Source organism: Cryptomeria japonica, chromosome 4 (assembly GCF_030272615.1).
Source record: "Cryptomeria japonica chromosome 4, Sugi_1.0, whole genome shotgun sequence".
Lineage (NCBI taxonomy): Eukaryota > Viridiplantae > Streptophyta > Pinopsida > Cupressales > Cupressaceae > Cryptomeria > Cryptomeria japonica.
Window position 1 is genome coordinate 138768450 of NC_081408.1, and position 19397 is coordinate 138787846.

General features: G+C 37.9%; 2 protein-coding genes across 11 annotated transcripts; both read right to left on the bottom strand.

Annotated features, from left to right (window-relative positions):
• Nucleotides 1-1797: 1797 nt before the first annotated feature.
• LOC131077496 (putative disease resistance protein At5g47280) lies at nt 1798-12835 on the bottom strand. Of its 10 annotated transcripts, none has more exons than XR_009372261.1 (7): nt 10069-12835; nt 9444-9850; nt 8855-9210; nt 8542-8756; nt 7514-8367; nt 3462-3544; nt 1798-3337 (listed from the first exon to the last, which is right to left on the bottom strand). XR_009372261.1 is itself a non-coding variant. In XM_059219633.1 (6 exons), exons 1-5 carry the CDS (start codon nt 10688-10690, stop codon nt 7550-7552), a joined length of 2418 nt encoding a protein of 805 aa, XP_059075616.1. In that variant the 5' UTR covers nt 10691-12835; the 3' UTR covers nt 1798-3544; nt 7514-7549. The 10 variants fall into 10 exon arrangements, 6 of the variants coding, with proteins under 6 accessions (XP_059075616.1, XP_059075617.1, XP_059075615.1 ...); XR_009113594.2 differs by lacking the exons at nt 1798-3337; nt 3462-3544 and adding exons at nt 3657-6315; nt 6501-6599; XR_009113591.2 differs by lacking the exons at nt 1798-3337; nt 3462-3544 and adding exons at nt 3657-6315; nt 6501-6606.
• Nucleotides 12836-15400: 2565 nt separating this feature from the next.
• LOC131077503 (uncharacterized) lies at nt 15401-15841 on the bottom strand. Its single transcript, XM_058015013.1, has one exon. It carries the CDS (start codon nt 15839-15841, stop codon nt 15401-15403), a length of 441 nt encoding a protein of 146 aa, XP_057870996.1.
• Nucleotides 15842-19397: the final 3556 nt, after the last annotated feature.

A 19397-nucleotide genomic window follows, 5' to 3' on the forward strand; every position in this document is an offset into this window, starting at 1 on the left:
GATCTCGCTTGATGAGCAATGACTCCATCTGCACCTTTCACAGACCGAAATTCTAACCTGCAAATTTTTCAATCTTCCATTTGTCTGCATCTTCCATGGCTCCAAAAATTCTTCACCGATTTCCAGCACCAAGTTTCTCCACTAGACTCCGATATCAATTGTTGATGAAAATTGCATAAGCAAATGAAAAGAAAAGTTGTAGAAAAATAAGAACAAAAATTAAAAAGATTTAGAAGACATGGAAGAACACAAGATTTATAGTGGTTCGCCCAATAATGGCTACGTCCACTTTTAGGGATTATCTCACTTTTATTAATTCTAAATACAATACATATTCGACCAGCAGTAAATCTTTATAATTCAATCCCATCTTCAAAATGGAAAATTCCACCAAAACGGTCAATTCTAAATTAGTCAATGCATGCCAAAAATAAGCATCTGTTTCGAGTGTGAGAGAAACTACAAATATAATTAGAATATTTGGGCTTCACCGAACCTAACAGTTGACCCTATTCTAGTTGCTACTACCTACGTCTGTCAAGACTTTTGCTCGTGTTTCAGTTTCTACCCTGGCTCATCATCCTAGCACAGGTTTGAGCTTTGCAGGTGTTATGGTCCATGTTGTGGGGCTCTTTGGTGGTTGAGGCTTCTAGTTTATCTGGGCTAATACCTGTGTCAAACCAAGTATGAAGAGAATCTTGAAGACAAATTTAGATGATTTGATTCTAATAAATTAAAAAAACCCTCGTCACAGACCAATTTTCATTTGATAGAATCCCGCCTTTTGCATTTGAAATTAATGTCTGGTTTGAGGTTTGTGCATGAAAGAATCTTTTGCATTTGAAATTAATGGAAAAATCCACCAAAACGGTCAATTCTAAATTAGCTAATGCATGCCAAAAAGAAGTCAGTTACAAAGAAGCATCCGTTTCGAGTGTGAGAGAAACTGCAGATATAATTAGAATATTTGGGCTTCATCGAACCCAACAGTTGACCCTATTCTAGTTGCTACTACCTACGTCTGTCAAGGCTTTTGCTCGTGTTTCAGTTTCTACCCTGGCTCCTCATCCTAGCACAGGTTTGAGCTTTGCAGGTGTTATGGTTCATGTTGTGGGGCTCTTTGGTGGTTGAGGCTTCTAGTTTGTCTGGGCTAATACCTTTGTTGTGGGGCTCTTTGGTGGTTGAGGCTTCTAGTTTGTCTAGACTAATACATTTGCCAAACCAAGTATGAAGAGAATCTTGAAGACAAATTTAGATGATTTGATTCTAATAAATTAAAAAAAAAACCCTTCTGTCACAAACCAATCTTCATTTGATAGAATCCCACCAATATTTTTATGAAAGAATCTTTTGCATTTGAAATTAATGTCTAGCTTGAGTTTTGTGCATGGTGAGAAGCTCACAGATAAGAGGGGATTTATCTCATACTAACAAGCTTTCTGGAATTTCTTCTTAAGTTAGAGGAATTTATTTGATTGTAGTGTTTCTTGTGTTTAGACATCTAGAATGTATTGGGCTTTCATTGAACTTTTTTAGACAGATCACTAGAAAATAATGTTTGAAAATTTAATTACATGTCTTCTGCCATGGAAATTAATGTGTATCTTAATCATAGTGTGAGTAGTTGAAATTTTAATAACCATTAGGTGTAATTTTATACCCTAGGTTTGTAAATCAGATTTATATCCTTTGATTATGCCCTAGATTGTAATCAGATTTGTAGCATTTTAATAAGTCATCATTTAGTAAAATCAGAAATGAAGTAAGTAAACATGAGACAAACACACGTACCTTGGAAAAACCCAACATTAAAGACCCACAGGTCAGATTATATATTCTCCTCTAAAATCACAAGTACAATACTTAGCTTCTTTGTCAGATCTGATCCTTTTGTATGGCAGATCTGCACTTCTAAGTTCTTCAACTCTGTACCAAAACAGTCTGTGTCCACTTGGACAATTTCGCACAAGTCTAAACAATTTCGCACTCCTTGTGAATTCGCACCTTATTAGGCAGAGCTAATTCGCTTTACTTGAAATTGAATGATTTGTCTTTTACAAAATATCTTTATTTATATGCATCTTCACCTTTATTAATGCAAGTCGACCTCCTTTCTTTTAGCACTAATATATTATTGTGGCATGTGTATTTAGGATGGCATAAAGAATACGATTGGGCATAGACTTGGGGTCACGTCACCCTTTAAGATAGGACCTAGACCTAAAAGGGTTCGGATGTTGCCTTAAGACAATCCGAACCCATATATAGCCCTAGTTACAAACAACATTAGGAAAGCATTGTGGTGTCAAAACATATGGTCATCCCGCCTTCCGCCCACATGAATCTAATTCTAAAAGCTGATCTTGACTATAGCGGAAACCAACTATTCAAACCACCTCTTCGTCACTACCTGCTACCATCCACGCAGTCCATCGTAGGAAGTTTAATATAATCCTATCCACATCCTTGTCATTTTCTTGATCTTATATTTTTCAGATATCTTCTTAAGATTGGGGGAATTTATTCGGTTGCAGTGTTTCATGAATCTAATTCAAAAATCTGATCGTTGACTAGAGTGGAAACCAACCATTCAAACCACCTCTTCATCACTACCTGCTACTATCCACGCTCTATCCACGCAGTCCAGCATAGGAAGTTTAACATAATCCTATCCACATCCTTATCATTTTCTTGATCTTATATTTTTCAAATATCTTCTTCAGATTGGGGAAATTTATTCTGTTGCAGTGTTTCCTGAGTTTAGGCATCAGACAGATTGGGCTGTGCTTGAATATCTGGACTGTATTTTTACCCCTTTTAAAAATATGATGATTATTTACCACTTCTTCATGGCCATGAGATAATGGACAGAGTAATAGTGCTTCTTGCAAGAAAGAGGTGCCAAGTTCAAGACCGCATTTAATCACTTCAAATATTCTATAAATTACCAATCTGATTGAAGACACAAGAAATTCAAGGCAGTCATGCACACATCAAATTATGAATTCTGGGTAATATTTAAATCGGATTTTGGAACAAACTAGGTGACGTTTAAATGTTGAGGACACGGGAAAAGTATACAGAAAGTCAGAAAACAGTCACACACACAATGAACTGTGCTTGCTGTGTAAAGTTTAGACAGTCACCTGTGCATAGAATTGTGATTGTTGCGTGATGTTTAAATAGGCACGGGAAGTTTCAAAGCCCCGCACACGTTGAATTGAATTACTCGCCAATATTTTCGGCGAGATATAAAGGCCTAGAATTGCTTCAAGTCTGGGATACATGAGGAATATTTCTTCCCAAATGTTAAAAAATTAAGTTTTGCCTGGCACATCTGCAACCACATGAACATCATTCAGCCCCAAAAATGTTTTTATGATGCCTGGAGTAAGACCTCAAGATCTTTGATTTGAGAATGTCAGAACAAGTACGTTCTTTGAAGCAGAAAAAAATCAAACCTGACAATTGGAAATCTTCAAACATAAAGATTAGGTCAAAGCACCAAATCTGAAACAGCACCAAATCTGAAACAGACCAGAATCTGAAACAAAACCATTAGAAATTTAAACAGCTTTTTGGAAAGATTTCAGCGAATTAATGTTAATATTCTGTAAATTATTCTGAATTTATAAATATATATAATAATATATAAATCACATTAAATTTGCCGTGCAGCTTTGAATGTTGTGTAATGACATAATTAGCAGTTGAGACTATAACTTGTATAATTGTTTTTTAAAGTGAGAATTAGATATCATGTCCTCCTCAACAAAATAAGGCCCCTCAAAAAAATTGGGGATATCAGAAGATTGTTTCGAAAGTTAAACTGGTAAACTGGGGTCACATTTTTACATGTTGGCAGTTGAAGGGTGACATTTCTACACGTTGGCTCGCAGCAAAAGTTATTAAGATGGGATGAAACTGTAGTATCCTTTGTATGCAGGAACTGATAAAGAGACTGTACTATTACTTGCAAGGAATGTGAAATCTCTTGAAGCTTCTGCTCTGAGAAATCAATCAAGGCAATCCAAAATAGATTGCGCTTAATCTTCTTGTGTTATTGTGATGTGGAACGAGATAAAACAGTATAGCTAGCCTAGGCATTAAGTAGTAGATGATCAATAAAATTTGGAAAGATAGTGCCTAACCATTCAAGGTCATTGCGTTGGCCTTCACATGAGATGAATAAGGGTTAAAGGTTTATGTGGCAATATACATAAATGTATTTCATAATATTTAGAAAGATAGCTCTACATAATTCAGTATTTATGTAGTACTTGCAAGAAAGAATATCTTTTGTCATGTATTTCAGTTTAAAAATTTAATCTCTGAAATTTGAGGAAGTTGGTGATCTCATGAATAAAATATCTTTGTATGTGGATAATAAAAAAACAAGGAAAAATAAATCATTTCCTTTCAAAACTACTTTTTAATAGAAATTCAACTTAGATGTTTGACAAGTGACAGATAATATCCCTAAATTGGTGGGGCAATTTCTATTCCCACCCCTTCTTCACTCCCACTCAAATTTGTAGGCCTAAAACCTAGGGGCTTCTATTTTTTAGAAAAGATTCCAAATAATCCTGTAGCACAAAGTTTTTTTATTCAAAGAACGACCCTCTTCCTTAAAAATTAAGCCCGACTCATAAGACACCTGCAGAGATCATTTGATTCCCATTCGATTAAAAAACTACTTCCTCCGCAAAGTCCTGCAAAAGACTAGCACTTCAAATGATGATCCCCCGGATATTTTCACTGTATAGCTTGAAAATTGATATAAAATGTTTAAACAAATCAAATTTACGAAAGAATTTGACACATTTCAGTACAAATTTGAAAATTAGTGTCTCTGAGAAGCCCAATGGCAGAGGATTGATCCCATTGTATCAAGTCTTTTTTCAAATGTAACTCTTTCCCTTTTGAATACAAAATAACTATTTGCAATATTTTCAAGCTCCCAAAATGAAGTCACATTTCTTCACTTCAAAAACTATTGCCTCTGCAGAAATTTTCGAAGACACATTTTCAGTAGAAATTTGAAAATTATTACCTCTGCAGAGGATTGATTTCTTTATATCAAGCCTTTTTTGGAATTTCTTCTTCAGGTTGGGAAATTAATTTGTTTGCGGTATTTCATGAGTTCAGACATGTGGATCGAGCTGTGTTTAAATTTCTCACGAGTTCAAATCTAACTCTTTCCCCTTTTGAAAACAAAATAACTATTTGCCATATTTTCAGGCTCCCTCATCAGTTTTAAAAACTCGAAAAAATTTGACACATTTTGAGAAGCCCGGTGGTTGCGGCATTTCATGAGTTCAAACATGTGGATCGAGCTCTCATAAATTCAAATGTAACTCTTTCCCTTTATGAAAACAAAATAACTATTTGCCATATTTTCAGGCTCCCCCTCTTCAGTTTTAAAAACTCAAAAAAATTTGACACATTTTGAGAAGCCCGGTGGTTGCGGCATTTCATGAGTTCAGACATGTGGATCGAGCTCTCATAAATTCAAATGTACTCTTTCCCTTTATGAAAACAAAATAACTATTTGCCATATTTTTGAGCTCCCAAAATGAAGTCACGTTTCTTCACTTCAAAAACTCTGAAAAATTACGGAAGGATTTGACACATTTTCAGTAGAAATTTGAAAATTAGTGCCTCTGAGAAGCCCGGAGGCAGAGGATTGATCCCCCATTGTATCAAGTCTTTATTAGAATTTTTTCTTCAGGTTTGGGAAATTAATTTGGTTGCGGCATTTCATGAATTACATGTGGATCGGGCTGTGTTTAAATTTCATGAGTTCAAATGTAACTCTTTCGCTCCATATTTTCAAGCTCCCAAAATGAAGTCACATTTCTTCACTTCAATAACTCGAAAAAATTACGACATTTTGTGATTGAGAAGCGCACTAGAAGTCTCAAGGCCATCACGCTCTCATTGAATTTTGATTGCTGCGCACAATGTTTAAAGAGGTGAAGGGGAACAAAACAGGGTATGTAATAAAGTCGAACAGATTGATCACAAGTGAAGTCTGTAATAAAGTCAATGCAGTCAGGGACGCGTGAATTGTGGTTGCTGGGTTAATGTTTAATCAGTTACGCTCGAATGGGAATAAAGATTGGGAAGGGCACGGGAAGTCTCAAGATAAACAAGGAACATTTCTTTCTAAAAGTATTAAATTATTCTTTTGCCTGACATGCCTTCATCCTCAAATAATGTCCTCAATGCCTGGAGTACAAATCTTTGCTTTGTGAATGCTCGCATCCTCGCATCGCTCAAGGAGTAGATTCTTTGAAGCATAAAGAAGCAAACCTGACAATTGGAAAACTCAAACATAAAGATGAAGTCGAAGCATTGGATTAAATCTGCGACGGGCTGAAAACAAAAAACCAATATAAGAATTTACGTTGTTTTTGAAAGCGATTGCAAGGAAATAAAGTAATAAATATATCTATTTGATGAAAAGAAAGGCTGCAATGTTCGAAGATGTAATTTACGTGTAGTATATGAGAGAATTAGCATTTGAGATCGCAAAAGCCATTAATGCAGCACTGTAATGACAGCCATATGATGTTCCACCTTATCCCCGTTCACTCCTAAGAACTTGCACCAAAAAAATTTAAAATGTTTTTAAAATGAGGAATCGATGTCACGTACAATAACCAGGTATTTAAAAAAAATCCTTCATGCAATTTTCCCCAACCAAATGCCCAAAAAATAGAGAAATTGAAAGACTATATACTTGGAGACGCGTCTGTTTCTGAAGTCAAAACTTCGACATAAAATATATGGACGATATATACATTACATTACAAACTATTTCATGTCATTTTCCCTCAACCAAAAAATGCCACAAATAAATTGTGGGCATTGGAAGACTGTTTCTAAAGTCAAAGTTTGACATATTCATTACAAATTACATTTGAAGATAAAACTTCGATGCATTTTTTTGAAGTTAAAACTTCGACATAGACATTAAAACATATGGACGATATATACATTACATTACAAACTATTTCATGTAGTTTTCCCTCAACCAAAGAATGCCACAAGTAAATTGATGACATTAGAAGACTGTTTCGAAGCTCAAAGCTTTGACATATACATTACAAATTACATTCGAAGTTTTAACTTCGATATATTAAAAACTACAAGAGCAAAATATACCTTAAACGCTCACACAGTTTCCCCTTCAACCAAAGAATGGGCACTGGAAGACTAATAAAGGCAAATCTTTGACATAGACATTACAAATTACATCTTAAGTTAAAACATCGAATATTAAAAATCACAGACCAAAATATACCTTACACTCTTTCATACAGAGTCACCCTCAACCAAAGATGCCCCAAACAAATTGTTGATACTGGGAGACTGTTTCTAAACATTCTAACATTACAAATTACATAGTAGATATATGCATTAACAACTCTTACAGATTTAGCTTAACTGAAAACTACAGTGTGCTCTATATACAGGAACGAATAAAGAGACCATAGTGATTACTTACAAGGTTGTCAAGTTAGTTGGAGTTTGCTTTGTGAAATCAATCATCAAGCCAATCCAAAGTAAATTGCGGTTCCACGATTTCAACTCTAAGATCAGGCACAAAAGAAGCCTTAACTTGCAACCACAGGTGCCCAATCTTCTCATCACAGATGACATGTTTCAGAGAGCTTAGTTCACAAACACTTTTAGGCAACCTCCTCAAACGAGAACACTCTCTCATGTCAAACTCTTTCAATTGCTTGAGTTGACCTATCTCCTCTGGAAGTTCTTTCAAGCCCTCACACAGTGAAATGTCTAGAAATTCCAGCAGCCCAAGTTTTCCAATTGATGCCGGAAGCTCTTTCAGCGCTGGTAATGCTGATAATCTCAACATTCTTAGAGACCTCAGGTTCCCCAGATCATATGGTAACTTTTCAACCAGATGGCAGTTGGTAATAGACAATATCTGAGCAGAGGGCATACGACAGATGTCTGTGGGCCATTCCTCCAAATCACTGCAGTGGTCGAGGTTAAATTCTTGTAGGTTGGTGTTGCCGAATGTGGCAATATTTCCAAAACCTTCACATAAGCTTAGAGATAGTTTGTCTAATTTTTGTATTACTTTAATCTGTTCTAAAATAGTGGGTACATCCAACTTCTCCAAGCGAACGCTCCTGAGCTGAGTGAGTGAAGATAAGGCATCTAAACCTTCTATTGGGGTCCTCTTCGAATTTAAATTACACAACATTAAAAATTTCAGTCTTTTCATTGTTTTGACAAATGGTGGTAGAAAGTACTTGCTTGCAGAGAAGTGTAACACCAGAACCTCTGTCTCTGGAAAATTCATATCATACCATTGATTCTCAACCATAGAGCCTGCAATAGGTCAATCACATAAACAATTGAATTAGAACATTTTTAACGGTCAAGTATTTATATGGAAGTTAATGTTGCCTCAATCGTATCATTATTCAATGATGAGAAAACCACTAAGAGTAAAATATTTTAATATTCAAAACACCCTGTACAATATGCCACTAAACAAGTTACCTGTGTGAATAGAGACAACTTGAGCATTAACTGGTCTATCACTAAGCATCTGCCCCCACTCCCCTGGCAAGTTCGTCTCTTTCCTGGGCATGAATAATCTCTTCCTATGGACTATATTGTCCTGGCTTCCCAAATATACGGCCAAATCTCGCATGACATCGTGCTGATAAAAGTACAGCTCGGAGGCATTTCCATAAGAGATTGTTGCTTGGCTTCTGATAATTACAGACACAATATCAGCTCAAAGTTTTAGAAAAGAAAATGATAAAAAGAAATTTAATATATATAACTTATAAGAAGGATAGAAAAATACCCCGAGCTGCTGACTAAATTCAAGAGATTTTTCTTTGCAAGTTCCCACAACATCATAAAGGCATCTTGCCTCTCCAGCTTCCGAACATAAACCCAAATGTCCAGCAGTGCATCAGCACAGATTTTCTTGTTCTCTGGAAATGAGGCCAAATCTAAGAAGCATTCCCTCCCAAAATCATCCAAGAGATCAATACTGGTCTTCAAGCATCTAAAAAGCCCTTCTTCATGATCACTGGATATGGATTCCCCCAAGGATAGCTTATTCTTTGCGTTCAACCATGTCACATGAGGTTCCGCATTCAGAGAGCTCCCAATCACCTTTAGAGCAAGGGGTAAGCCCTTGCATTCAGCTTGCACCTGCCATTCATAAAATTGAAATTTTATTAACGTCCAAAGGAAGGTCTGTAAGAGATAAAAAGAAAGAGGAGATTATATTATACAATTTGAGCCATAATTTTTGTGATTTAACTTCGTTCGACTGCAGAATTAACTAGAACTTCATTTTACTTTTGTTTTTGGCCTCATTTGATTCGATAAGAAACTTCGAGCCTGTTCAAAGTTTTCATTTTCAAGGTAAGAAAAGACTATACGTCCAAGACTAGATTTGCATCAGCTGTACAAGGAATTGATGTCTGTCCAAAAGCCGAGAAGCAGAAAAGCGAGAGCGCATCCTCGTCGCCCAGCAACGGCAACTGATACAGTCGTGTACAGGAGTTTCGGGGGATGACAGAACTGTCTCTGGCTGTGATAACAGTCTTGTACCCTGGAGCTTCAAGTAGTAACTCCTCCAAATGAGCCCTGGACCAGACGTCATCCAATATCATCAGCGTACGCTTGGATTGACAAGAAAGCTGCTGCTTTAGCTGTATACGTGCATCTTCTACATTCTGAAACTCGGGCTTCTTCCTTCCAACAATCTTCTCCCACATCATCTCTATAATTCCCTTCAAATTTGGTGACTGCGAAACTGTAATGAAGTGTACATTCTCAAAATAACCTGATTTCCACAGAAGAGAACAATTATTTTTCAGTACGCTGCAAAAGCATTGCTCACCAGACTATCAAGAAGAAAAATCATTATTGGAAGTCTAAGAATGTACGTATTTAACAGCAGAAATGGTAGGCCCATTGGATGGGCCTGAAAAAAGGTGACTTCCTCATAAAAGATTAAAACATAAGTTAAAAACAACGTCAAAAATAAAAATAAAAAATTACCTTTGATATGGGGATCATTACAAATAGCCAAGGCAAAAGTCGTTTTCCCACCACCCCCCATACAATGCACCCCAACGACTGTCACCTCGCTTTGGAATAAAAGCTCCTTCAAATCCCCAACAGGCCTCTCCAATCCCGCATAAAACCGAGATTTCACAGGAACAATGCTAAGATAAGAGCATTTGTTAGCCTCTTCCATTCTAGTACTTTGACACAGGTTACCTAAACTCATTTGCTGTTGAATAAGGCCACTCAGCGTGCGACTTATATCTGGAGGCTTTAATTCCTTGTACAGATCTTTCAAGACTGCACTAAGACTTCTAGCATCTAACTCAACGTTTCCTGGGATATAAACCATGACACCATCAATCTCCTCTTCTAGCTTGAGTATCTGTGAAGCAAATCTACACCTACGAAATACATTGAAAGCGCTAATGCTCTCACAATATTTCACCAGCTCTGCGCCCCTAATAAGTGTGTTCAAAAACTGGTGAATGGCAGGCTTTTGCTGATCCTTGGGCAGTTGCAGGTCAGATGCACAAAGTTGTTGGATAGCTGGGATAAGGGATTTCAGCAGGGCTTCGGCTCTTGTGCACAGAACCTTGCTATTGAAACTATCCATTCTATTTATTGCTAAAATAAAAATTCAGTTAAACAAAATATACACAATGAAAATCAGTAATAACAAGAACTATTATGGAATACCTTTAATTCAGTTAAAGATTTCACAAAATATGTAAAAACTTAGTAACTCTCGGAAGTTCAAACTTGTAAATGTATATTACAATTTCTCTGGTTGAAAAGTTCCAAGGCTTGCGTTTATATAGGAGATTTTGGAATCCTCTAGCAAAGAACTGGATTTCTGGGAAGCGCACAAAACGCATCAACGGATATGCTCGTTCAACGGCCACCTGCCAGGGAATAGCCGTTGATGTGTCCGGTACTGTGCTGTGTGCTCATATTGTGAGCCCCCTTTGTTTGAAGCCGCGGATTTCTATGTGCGAATGAGAACTTGACTAGTCTTAGATTAATGGAATCGCGTTAAGATAGGCAAATAGTTTGATGTTTCCTTATCACAGATATTTTGGCTCAAATGTATATAAAAAGCGAGTGTCTTTTTCTTCCACAGGTCCGCCTTATTCTTTGAGCCAGAAATTAGAGTCAATTTTGGGTCAAATTTACCGCGTCTTATTACTCCACCTGTCTTGTAACAGTACTGACTGTATTTATTAATTAATTGAAATGAGAATACGATAAAAGGTACATTCTGGAAGCTGCATAGAAATTGCCACGTTTCAATGCGCTCGAAGATGGCGTAATTGCATTGCAACGACAAAAAGATCACATCGAATAATATCCACAGATTTTACTCGAACATTCCGAACAATGTCGTGGAACCGGGGGCAGAACTCATCCCATTATCTTACAAAATGGAATTTGCCTGGGAATTTTCTTAGAGACTTCTCCAGAACTTTCTTTTATGTCTGGGCACTGCATCTGAAAAAGATCAGATCGAATCATATTCACAGATTACTTGGACATTCCGAGAAAAGTCGGGGAACCAGGGCGGACCTCATCCCATTATTTCATCGAACATGGTAATTGCATAGAATTTTCTTGGAAAGCAACTCCAGAACTTTCTCTTATCGATTAAAAATGCACCTATACACTTTTCCCTCCTTAATTTGATTCGATAATTACGCCTGCAGTTGTACTAGAGTGAAAACCTCGGTAAATCACACACATTACAGTAAACCACGGCCATTAATTATATAAGGAACCCTAATAAATATTTTTTAAATAAACCGTGTCTGCCGCCCGCCTGTGAGCAGAACCAAAACTGGAGGAAGACGCGCCTGCTCAGCCGGACGCGTCACCGTATAAGCACAGAGCTCTCCGCCCGCCCGCTTATTGCTTTGAACGAGAGCCAAGATCCGGAGAAAGCCACCCGGAGCCTGAGGAGGACCAGATCGCGGGCAGAAGTTGAGAACGACTTCGTCCTCGCCTCTTAGAAGCGACTTTTTAAAAGATTTATGACCTGCGATCCCTTCCGTCGGCAACCATGCCGACTAACTGCTCTGATTCTTTTTAATTTAAAAATTAAAAAATATTTACAAAAATATGCACCAGAAAAATGCCACTTTTTATGCCATTCTGTAAACCTAGGCTTCCATGGCCGCTACTGCTCTAGCCTACGGAATATTTTTAGAAAAACGCACCAGAAAAATGCCGCTTTTTATGTCATTTCGGTAAACCTAGGCTTTCATGGCCGCTGCTGCTCTAGCCTACGGAATATTTATAAAAAAACGCACCAGACAGCTACCGTGGCTCTGTGAAGGACGAGAGTGCGGGCAGTGGTCGAGAACCTGGTTTTTACCTTGACAAGGAGAGTCACAGGCGAACGAGTTCGCTCTCGCCTCTCAGAAGCCTGTCGCAAGGTCATGAATTTTTATAAAGATCTATGATCTGCGATTTCCTCTGGTAGAATTAAACAATGCCAATCCAACCGCCCTGATCCTTTCTGATTTGAAAATAAAAAAATTTATAAAAAACACCTGAAAAATACCGCCTCCACGCCATTTCTGTAAACCGAGGCTTCCATGGCAGCTACTAGGGCTCCCTGTAAAATCTGTGTCAAATATAAGCAAATTATAGGGTTACGTGTTAGGTAGGCAAAGCATAAAAGGTTGTTAGCGAGGGCTCCGCGTAAAATCTGTGTCAAATATAAGCAAATTCTAGGGTTAGGTCTTCGGTAGGCAAAGCATAAAAGGTTGCGAGCTAGGGCTCCGTGTAAAAAATGTGTATAAGCAAATTCTAGGGTTTTTAGGTCTCGTTCATGAGAGATTTCATAAAGGTTTTATTTTCAACGATCCTCCCATTAAGTACAAATTGTATGTAAATGAGTCTAGGGGAGAGGCACCATTAGTCATTGGAGCTAACTTCATCAACATGTAGTCGTCATATGGGATATTGTATGACTTCCGGTTTTATTTAGAAATGTAAAACGGACATTTGGCTAGCTACAACTAAGGTTTGAAGGCGTGACACATCACCCAACTCGAAAAAATAACACATCTACTATGAAGTGTCCAAAAAATGACTTTTTAAAAATTTGACCAAAATTTAATCTAAAAATACCCAATACTTGAACACTAAAACACCACTTGTTATAAAAATATGTCCATATTTTTGTTTGAATCTTAACTTATTGATCAATAAAGTGATCCTATTTTTGTTTAAGAACACTTATTTTTGTTATATTTTATCTTTATATTCGACTAAGAAGAACTAATAATTGAACACTTCTCCACAATTTTTATTCATAAAATAACATATTTTTACACAAAAAATAACTTATATTATAACATAATCATATATAAACTTGTTTTAATGTTATTCCATATTTTTCACTAGCTTTTTAAAATTGTTTAATCTCTTCCCTATTATATATATATATATATATATATATATATATATATATATATATATATATATATATATATATATATATATATATATTGTTTGATTTTTTTTTTTTTTTTTTTTTTTTTTTTTAATGAGTAAATAGCTACAAAGGGGCAGCACCCTTGTATTAATCAAAATAGGAGAATACCAAGGCCTAATTCAATGAGAGTGGTAGGGGGAAAGAACCAAGAAGAAAACCCCCTACCCTAGCTCTATTCCTATACAAAAAAACCAGCAATGGAGGCTGGACAAGTACAAAACACCAGTCGACAATCGCTGGAAGTAGATAACAGAGGCCTTTAAACAAGAAAAACAATAATCAGGAAACAGAGAAACCGGAGAGAGGTGACAACCGGAATCAATGAGAGTCTTCAGAGTCATCATCCACAGGAGCATGAGCCGCATCTAGGATTATAGGGCATTCAGTGCCACAGGTCGAGTGAGTCGTCAATTCTGCCTTCTCCCTATGGAGTCGGTAGTCATTTGGGAACCACTCCTCGCCAAGCCCAAACCCCCAATCATTGCCATCAACCAAGTCTCCATTCTCCAGAATACCAAATCCTTCTGCACCCGCTAACCCTTCATCTCGAATAAATTTTTCCCTCCATTCCGATGTGAAGCCATTTTGAATACCTGTCGCCTTACGCAGAAATTCAATATTCCTGGTAATGGCAAGCCAGGTTTCTTGAAGAGCATCAAAGTCCGGAGAATTCACAATCATTAACTTTTTCACCTCCACCCCATTGCCCAAGGACATATAGTAATTTTGGGGAAGCGGTATTCTCGGGTTGGCATCAATATTGTCCAACGCGACATCAATTTCCTCTAGCAGGCGGTGTTTAAACACCATTTGAGTTAAAAGCTTCACTCTTTGCTTGCTAGTCCCCATGTATATCACCATTGCAAGGAAAAAGGTCAGGATATCGGCATTGGCTCTGTACCTATGATAAGCCACAAGGAATTCCTTCCCCATTATCCTTTTAAGACTGTGAAGAATAAGAGGGTGTCAAGAGAAGAGGACCTCCCGCAGACGTTTGTGAGTGATTTTGCCTAGGAAGGCCATCTGTCGACAAGTAGCTTCAAGGAGAATTGGGATCTCCATAGCAAGTCACCGAGTGAAGAATGCAAATGTTGGATGGAAAAATGAGGGCATTCCATTGTTAAATAGCAAGTTATCAAACCAGGGGATACAGGTGCCAAGCAAGTAGTTCATGCCAAATGAATACACACACGTGAAATGGCAGTGTCCAACACCTTCTGAGCCAAAGCTCGTCAACTTAATGTCGAGCGACTTTATTACTCGAGTAATTATGTGCATATCCTAAAAGGATCTAGTCGTAACTAGATATCAATTAAAAGTACACACGAGTCCAATTGCCATGGGGCACAAACCGACACAAACCAATAATGACGACAGCGAGCCACAACTCGGTGACAAGAAGAAACCTTAACTGGTAAACAAATCAATCGATCGATCAATCCACCAGGAGCCACGACCATTAGAAGTAAAAAACTAGCGACAACCAGGGAGGTGATGCACCAGTTTGTGTCACAACCGGTAGTTCAAACGGAGAAAATTCTCAACCGGAAGGAGAAATGGAGAACACAACTGGCAAGTAACCCAACCGGTGAGCACCACCATCAGTGAGAAAGGTGGGAGACCATATCAACCGGTGGAGGCAATACAGCCACTCAGCACCATCATCGAGAGGCTAATTGGAGAAATATATCAGCTGGAAGGAGAAGACAATCAGTTGAGACCACAACCGACAAACTCAACCGAAAAGCACTGTTACTAGCAAGATAATTGGGTCATCTCAACCGGTGGAAGCTCATTTGGGGTAACAAACAAGTCAGAGAGACCCAATCAGAGTGCCAAGGGGGGGTCACCATCGGCTATCGCCATTTTAGAGAGTTTGTCAGTCTCTCCATTTCCTTCCCTAAAGATGTGGCTAATCTGAAATTCATCAAAGGTGGCTAGAAGCACCAGAATTGGTCGAAGCCACTGGTTAAGATGCCAACTAAGGGTGTTATTACAGTGGACCACATTAACCATATTTAATGAGTCTCCCTCCAGATGAATTCTCTGCACCCCAAGCTCCTTCCCTAATTGCAGTCTTCTTAACGCCACTCTGAATTCAGCTTCATTGTTAGTGGCAACTCTAATCTTTTCAGAGATTTCTTTTATACTGATACCATTAGAGTTCCTCAATATACACCCAATACCACTTTTACCCGGGTTTCCTGTAGAAGCACCATCAAAGTTTACCTTACACCACCCAGGCTCCCAGGCTTTGGCGCTTCCCATTTAACACCCAACCTTGCATTGACCTGATCCACTAGGGATCCCTTGCCAAAAAGAGGTGGAATGAGCAGATTTGGAAGTGCCAGCTTAATCTTCCAATCCTAGTTCGTATATGTATTTTTCTTTAATGATTTGGATTGAGCAGCCTCATTTAAGAGCTCAGTCAGATGGTTCTCAATTTTCCCACATGGAGACGATAAGCTCATCTCTTTACCTTGGAAAATTATGCGATTCCTTTCTTTCCAAATTTCCCAAATCAAAAGAGATGGTAAAATATAAAGTAAAACAACAAATATAGCCTTTTCTATCGGTTTAGGTCATTGTAGAAACCACTCATCCAACCCTGATGAGAAGGGGCCAAAGATTCTAAATTTTCCCATGAAATGCCACCAACAATGACTGGAGAACTTGCAGTTGAGAAGTAGATGATCCGCAATCTCTTCTTGCTCTTAACATAAAATGCATCTACTAGGTCCATTGATACCCATTGAATAGAGCCTTTCTTTAGTTAGAATCTTTTTTTGACAAGCCTGCCAGGCAAATGAACCTGCTTTGGGTAAGAGATGTTGGTGCCAAAAAAGATTAACAAGACAATCTTTTTTATCAATAGCCGCTTCTTTCAATTTGTAACCAAAACATACCTTGTATTTACCATCAGAGGAAACGCACCACCTAATAATGTCATTTTCAAGGGAAGGGAAAATAACCCTTTTGCTGAGAATGTCGACAAACAAGTCTTTCTGGTGCTGATCCAGGTTCAAGGGATCCAAGGAGTTCCATTTCCACTTAGTAATATCATTTTCTTGGATAGGATAACCATAATCACAGATATTGTGACCCCAGAGGCGACAAGTTTCAACTATAATGGGTTGCAGAGAAGGGTTGAGACATAAGGTAGCTTCACCAGCCCAAGAATCAATCCAAAAGGAGGCATCCTTTCCATACCTGACATCCCAGGTAACCTAATCACTTATGATTTCCCTGCTTTCCACAATAAAATTCCAAATGGCCGAACCTCTAGGGGGGTTATTTATAATTAAAATACTTTTTGGCTCCTGAGAGTCCAAATATTTATGTTTTAGAATCCTTGCCCATTCTTGTTTACCACCATTGCAAATTTCTCAAACCAATTTAGCACCCATAGCTAAATTCATAGTCGAAATTTGTCGAATGCCAGCACCCCCTGCCTTTTTTCATTGGCAGATCTTTTTCCAGGCTACCAGAGGAAATTTCCCTCTATCAAGCCATTCCAAAGGAAATTTCTCATTATAGAGATCAATTCATCTTCAATTGCCATCAGTAATCTCAGACATGCCATGGAAAAAACCAGTAGCGCAAAGAGGACCGATTTTATCATAGTGAGTTTCCCAACAAAGGATAACCACTTGCCTTTCCAATTTGCAAGCTTGGATTTGCACTTATCAATAAGATGCTTCCAATAGCAAGTTCTGTTACTGCCAATGAAGAGGGGGGTTCCAAGAAATTTCCCAAAGAAGTTTGCAACTCTGAGATTAAGAATCCTTAATAAGGCACCTTGCAAGTTAATCAGAGTGTTGACAAAAAACACTTCAGATTTGTGCCAATTGATTTTCTGCTCGGAAGCCATACAGTAATCATCAAGGCATGATTTAATTGTCCTTGCCTCTCTCCTACATGTCGAGCCAAACAAAATGGTATCATCGGCAAACTGCAAGTGAGTCATTTTTTCAACCCATGTTGCCACATTGACTCCAATCCATCGATCATCTTGTTGAAGAGCTCTTATTGATCAACCTAAGGCTTCAGCTAATATGATAAACAAAAATGGTGACATTGGATCACCTTGTCGCATTCCTCTTGACATGGAAAAGAAGCCATGAGATGAGCCATTAACCAAAATGGAGAATTTGGGGGATGATAAACAACTCGTAACCCATGTGATCCATTCCTTGCAAAAACCAAATTTATTCAATACATCAATTAAGAAACCCCTATCCACCATATCATAAGCTTTCAGAATATCCAGTTTTAGAACCATGCATAAATCCTTGGTTTTCCTAGCCGTATGAAGCATTTCATGGGCAATGATAATGCCTTCCACAATGGATCTTCCAGGGGCAAAGCCACTTTGTTCATCTGATATGATGTGTCACAATGGATCTTCCAGGGGCAAAGCCACTTTGTTCATCTGATATGATGTGTTTAAGGAGGGGTTTTAATTTGTTGGCTATGATCTTTGTTACAATCTTGTAGACCGTGTTGCATAAAGTAATGGGCCTAAAATCACTCATCAATTGAGGGTTTTTCTTTTTCGGGATTAAAGCCAAAAAGGTGTGATTAATAGCACGTAGCATAGTCATTTTCTTTCTTGATTCTTCTACTGCTAGGTGTAGATCTCAAGCGATGATATCCCAGAATTGTTGGAAGAAAGCTGTGGGGAAGCCATCAGGGCCAGGAGTCTTATCAGGATTCAGCTGAAAGGTAATTTTCCTTACTTCCTCAATTGAAATAGGATTAAATAGAGCTGTGTTTTGACTATCAAATATTATGGATGGAATTGAGTTACGAATTATGGCTCTTGCTTCATGATCATTCTGGTGACCACCATTCATTAAACATTCAAAGAATCTTACCGCTTCTTGCACAATGTCCTCATAGTTCTTGACAATGACACCATCTGGTCTCTTGATCTCTGATATTCTGATTCTATTGCGAATGGCAATGGCTGATCTATGGAAGAATTTGGTGTTTTTGTCACCTTCCTTAAGCCATAACTCCCTTGATTTTTTTTAGCAATGGATTTCCTCACACCGAAGGATTTCATTTAGATCAGATTTGAGAGAATTTTCTTTGTTAAATAAATCCTCATTCATTCCTGAAGTAAAATGACATAATTGGTTAATTCTTCCAACTCAGCCTTAATTCTTAATTTCTTCATATGAATATTCTTGAAGTGGCTCCTATTACATTCTTTGATCTTAACCTTAATATACTTGAGCTTCTTATTGAGTATGAATAATCTCGAATTGTTCCCTAGAACCAATTCATTCCACCAAACAGATATAAGTTCATATAGCTCAGGCACTCTGAACCACACTTTCTCAAACCGGAAAGGAGTACCTCCCTCTGATTGTCCCTTGGCGACCTCAAGACAGATCGGGTAGTGATCTGAACCAATAAGCGGGAGAATCAATGACTCTAAAACAAAATTTTGTCCTAGCCAATCACCAGTAACAAGAAACCGGTCTAGCCATTCAGCAATATTAGTAAAACCCAATCTCTTGTTCGTCCATGTGAAAACTCCATTTTTAGGAACAATGTCTAAAAGGTGATTCTTCTCAACAAATTCCAAAAAATCCTTCTGGGTCGTACTAGTCCTCTGAATGCCCCCACTTTTTAAATTGCCAGAAAGGATAGCACTCAAGTCCCCGATGGCCACACAACTGCCTTCGCTAATACTGCAAAGTCTGATGGTTAATAGATCCTAGAGAGCACGTTTATCACCAGCAAAAGATGGTCCGTAAACATTAAAAAGATTGAAATTTTCATTCTGTCCTAGGATAGTTACCACACAATGTTG

Coding starts and splice junctions, on each gene's coding strand:
- LOC131077496 (XM_059219633.1), bottom strand. CDS start 10,690: ATGGATAGTTTCAATAGCAAGGTTCTGTGCACAAGAGCCGAAGCCCTG. Junction 9,211..9,443: donor ATGCAAATCTAGTCTTGGAC/GTATAGTCTTTT, acceptor TATGAATGGCAG/GTGCAAGCTGAATGCAAGGG. Junction 8,368..8,541: donor AGTTGTCTCTATTCACACAG/GTAACTTGTTTA, acceptor GACCTATTGCAG/GCTCTATGGTTGAGAATCAA.
- LOC131077503 (XM_058015013.1), bottom strand. CDS start 15,841: ATGGGAAGCGCCAAAGCCTGGGAGCCTGGGTGGTGTAAGGTAAACTTT.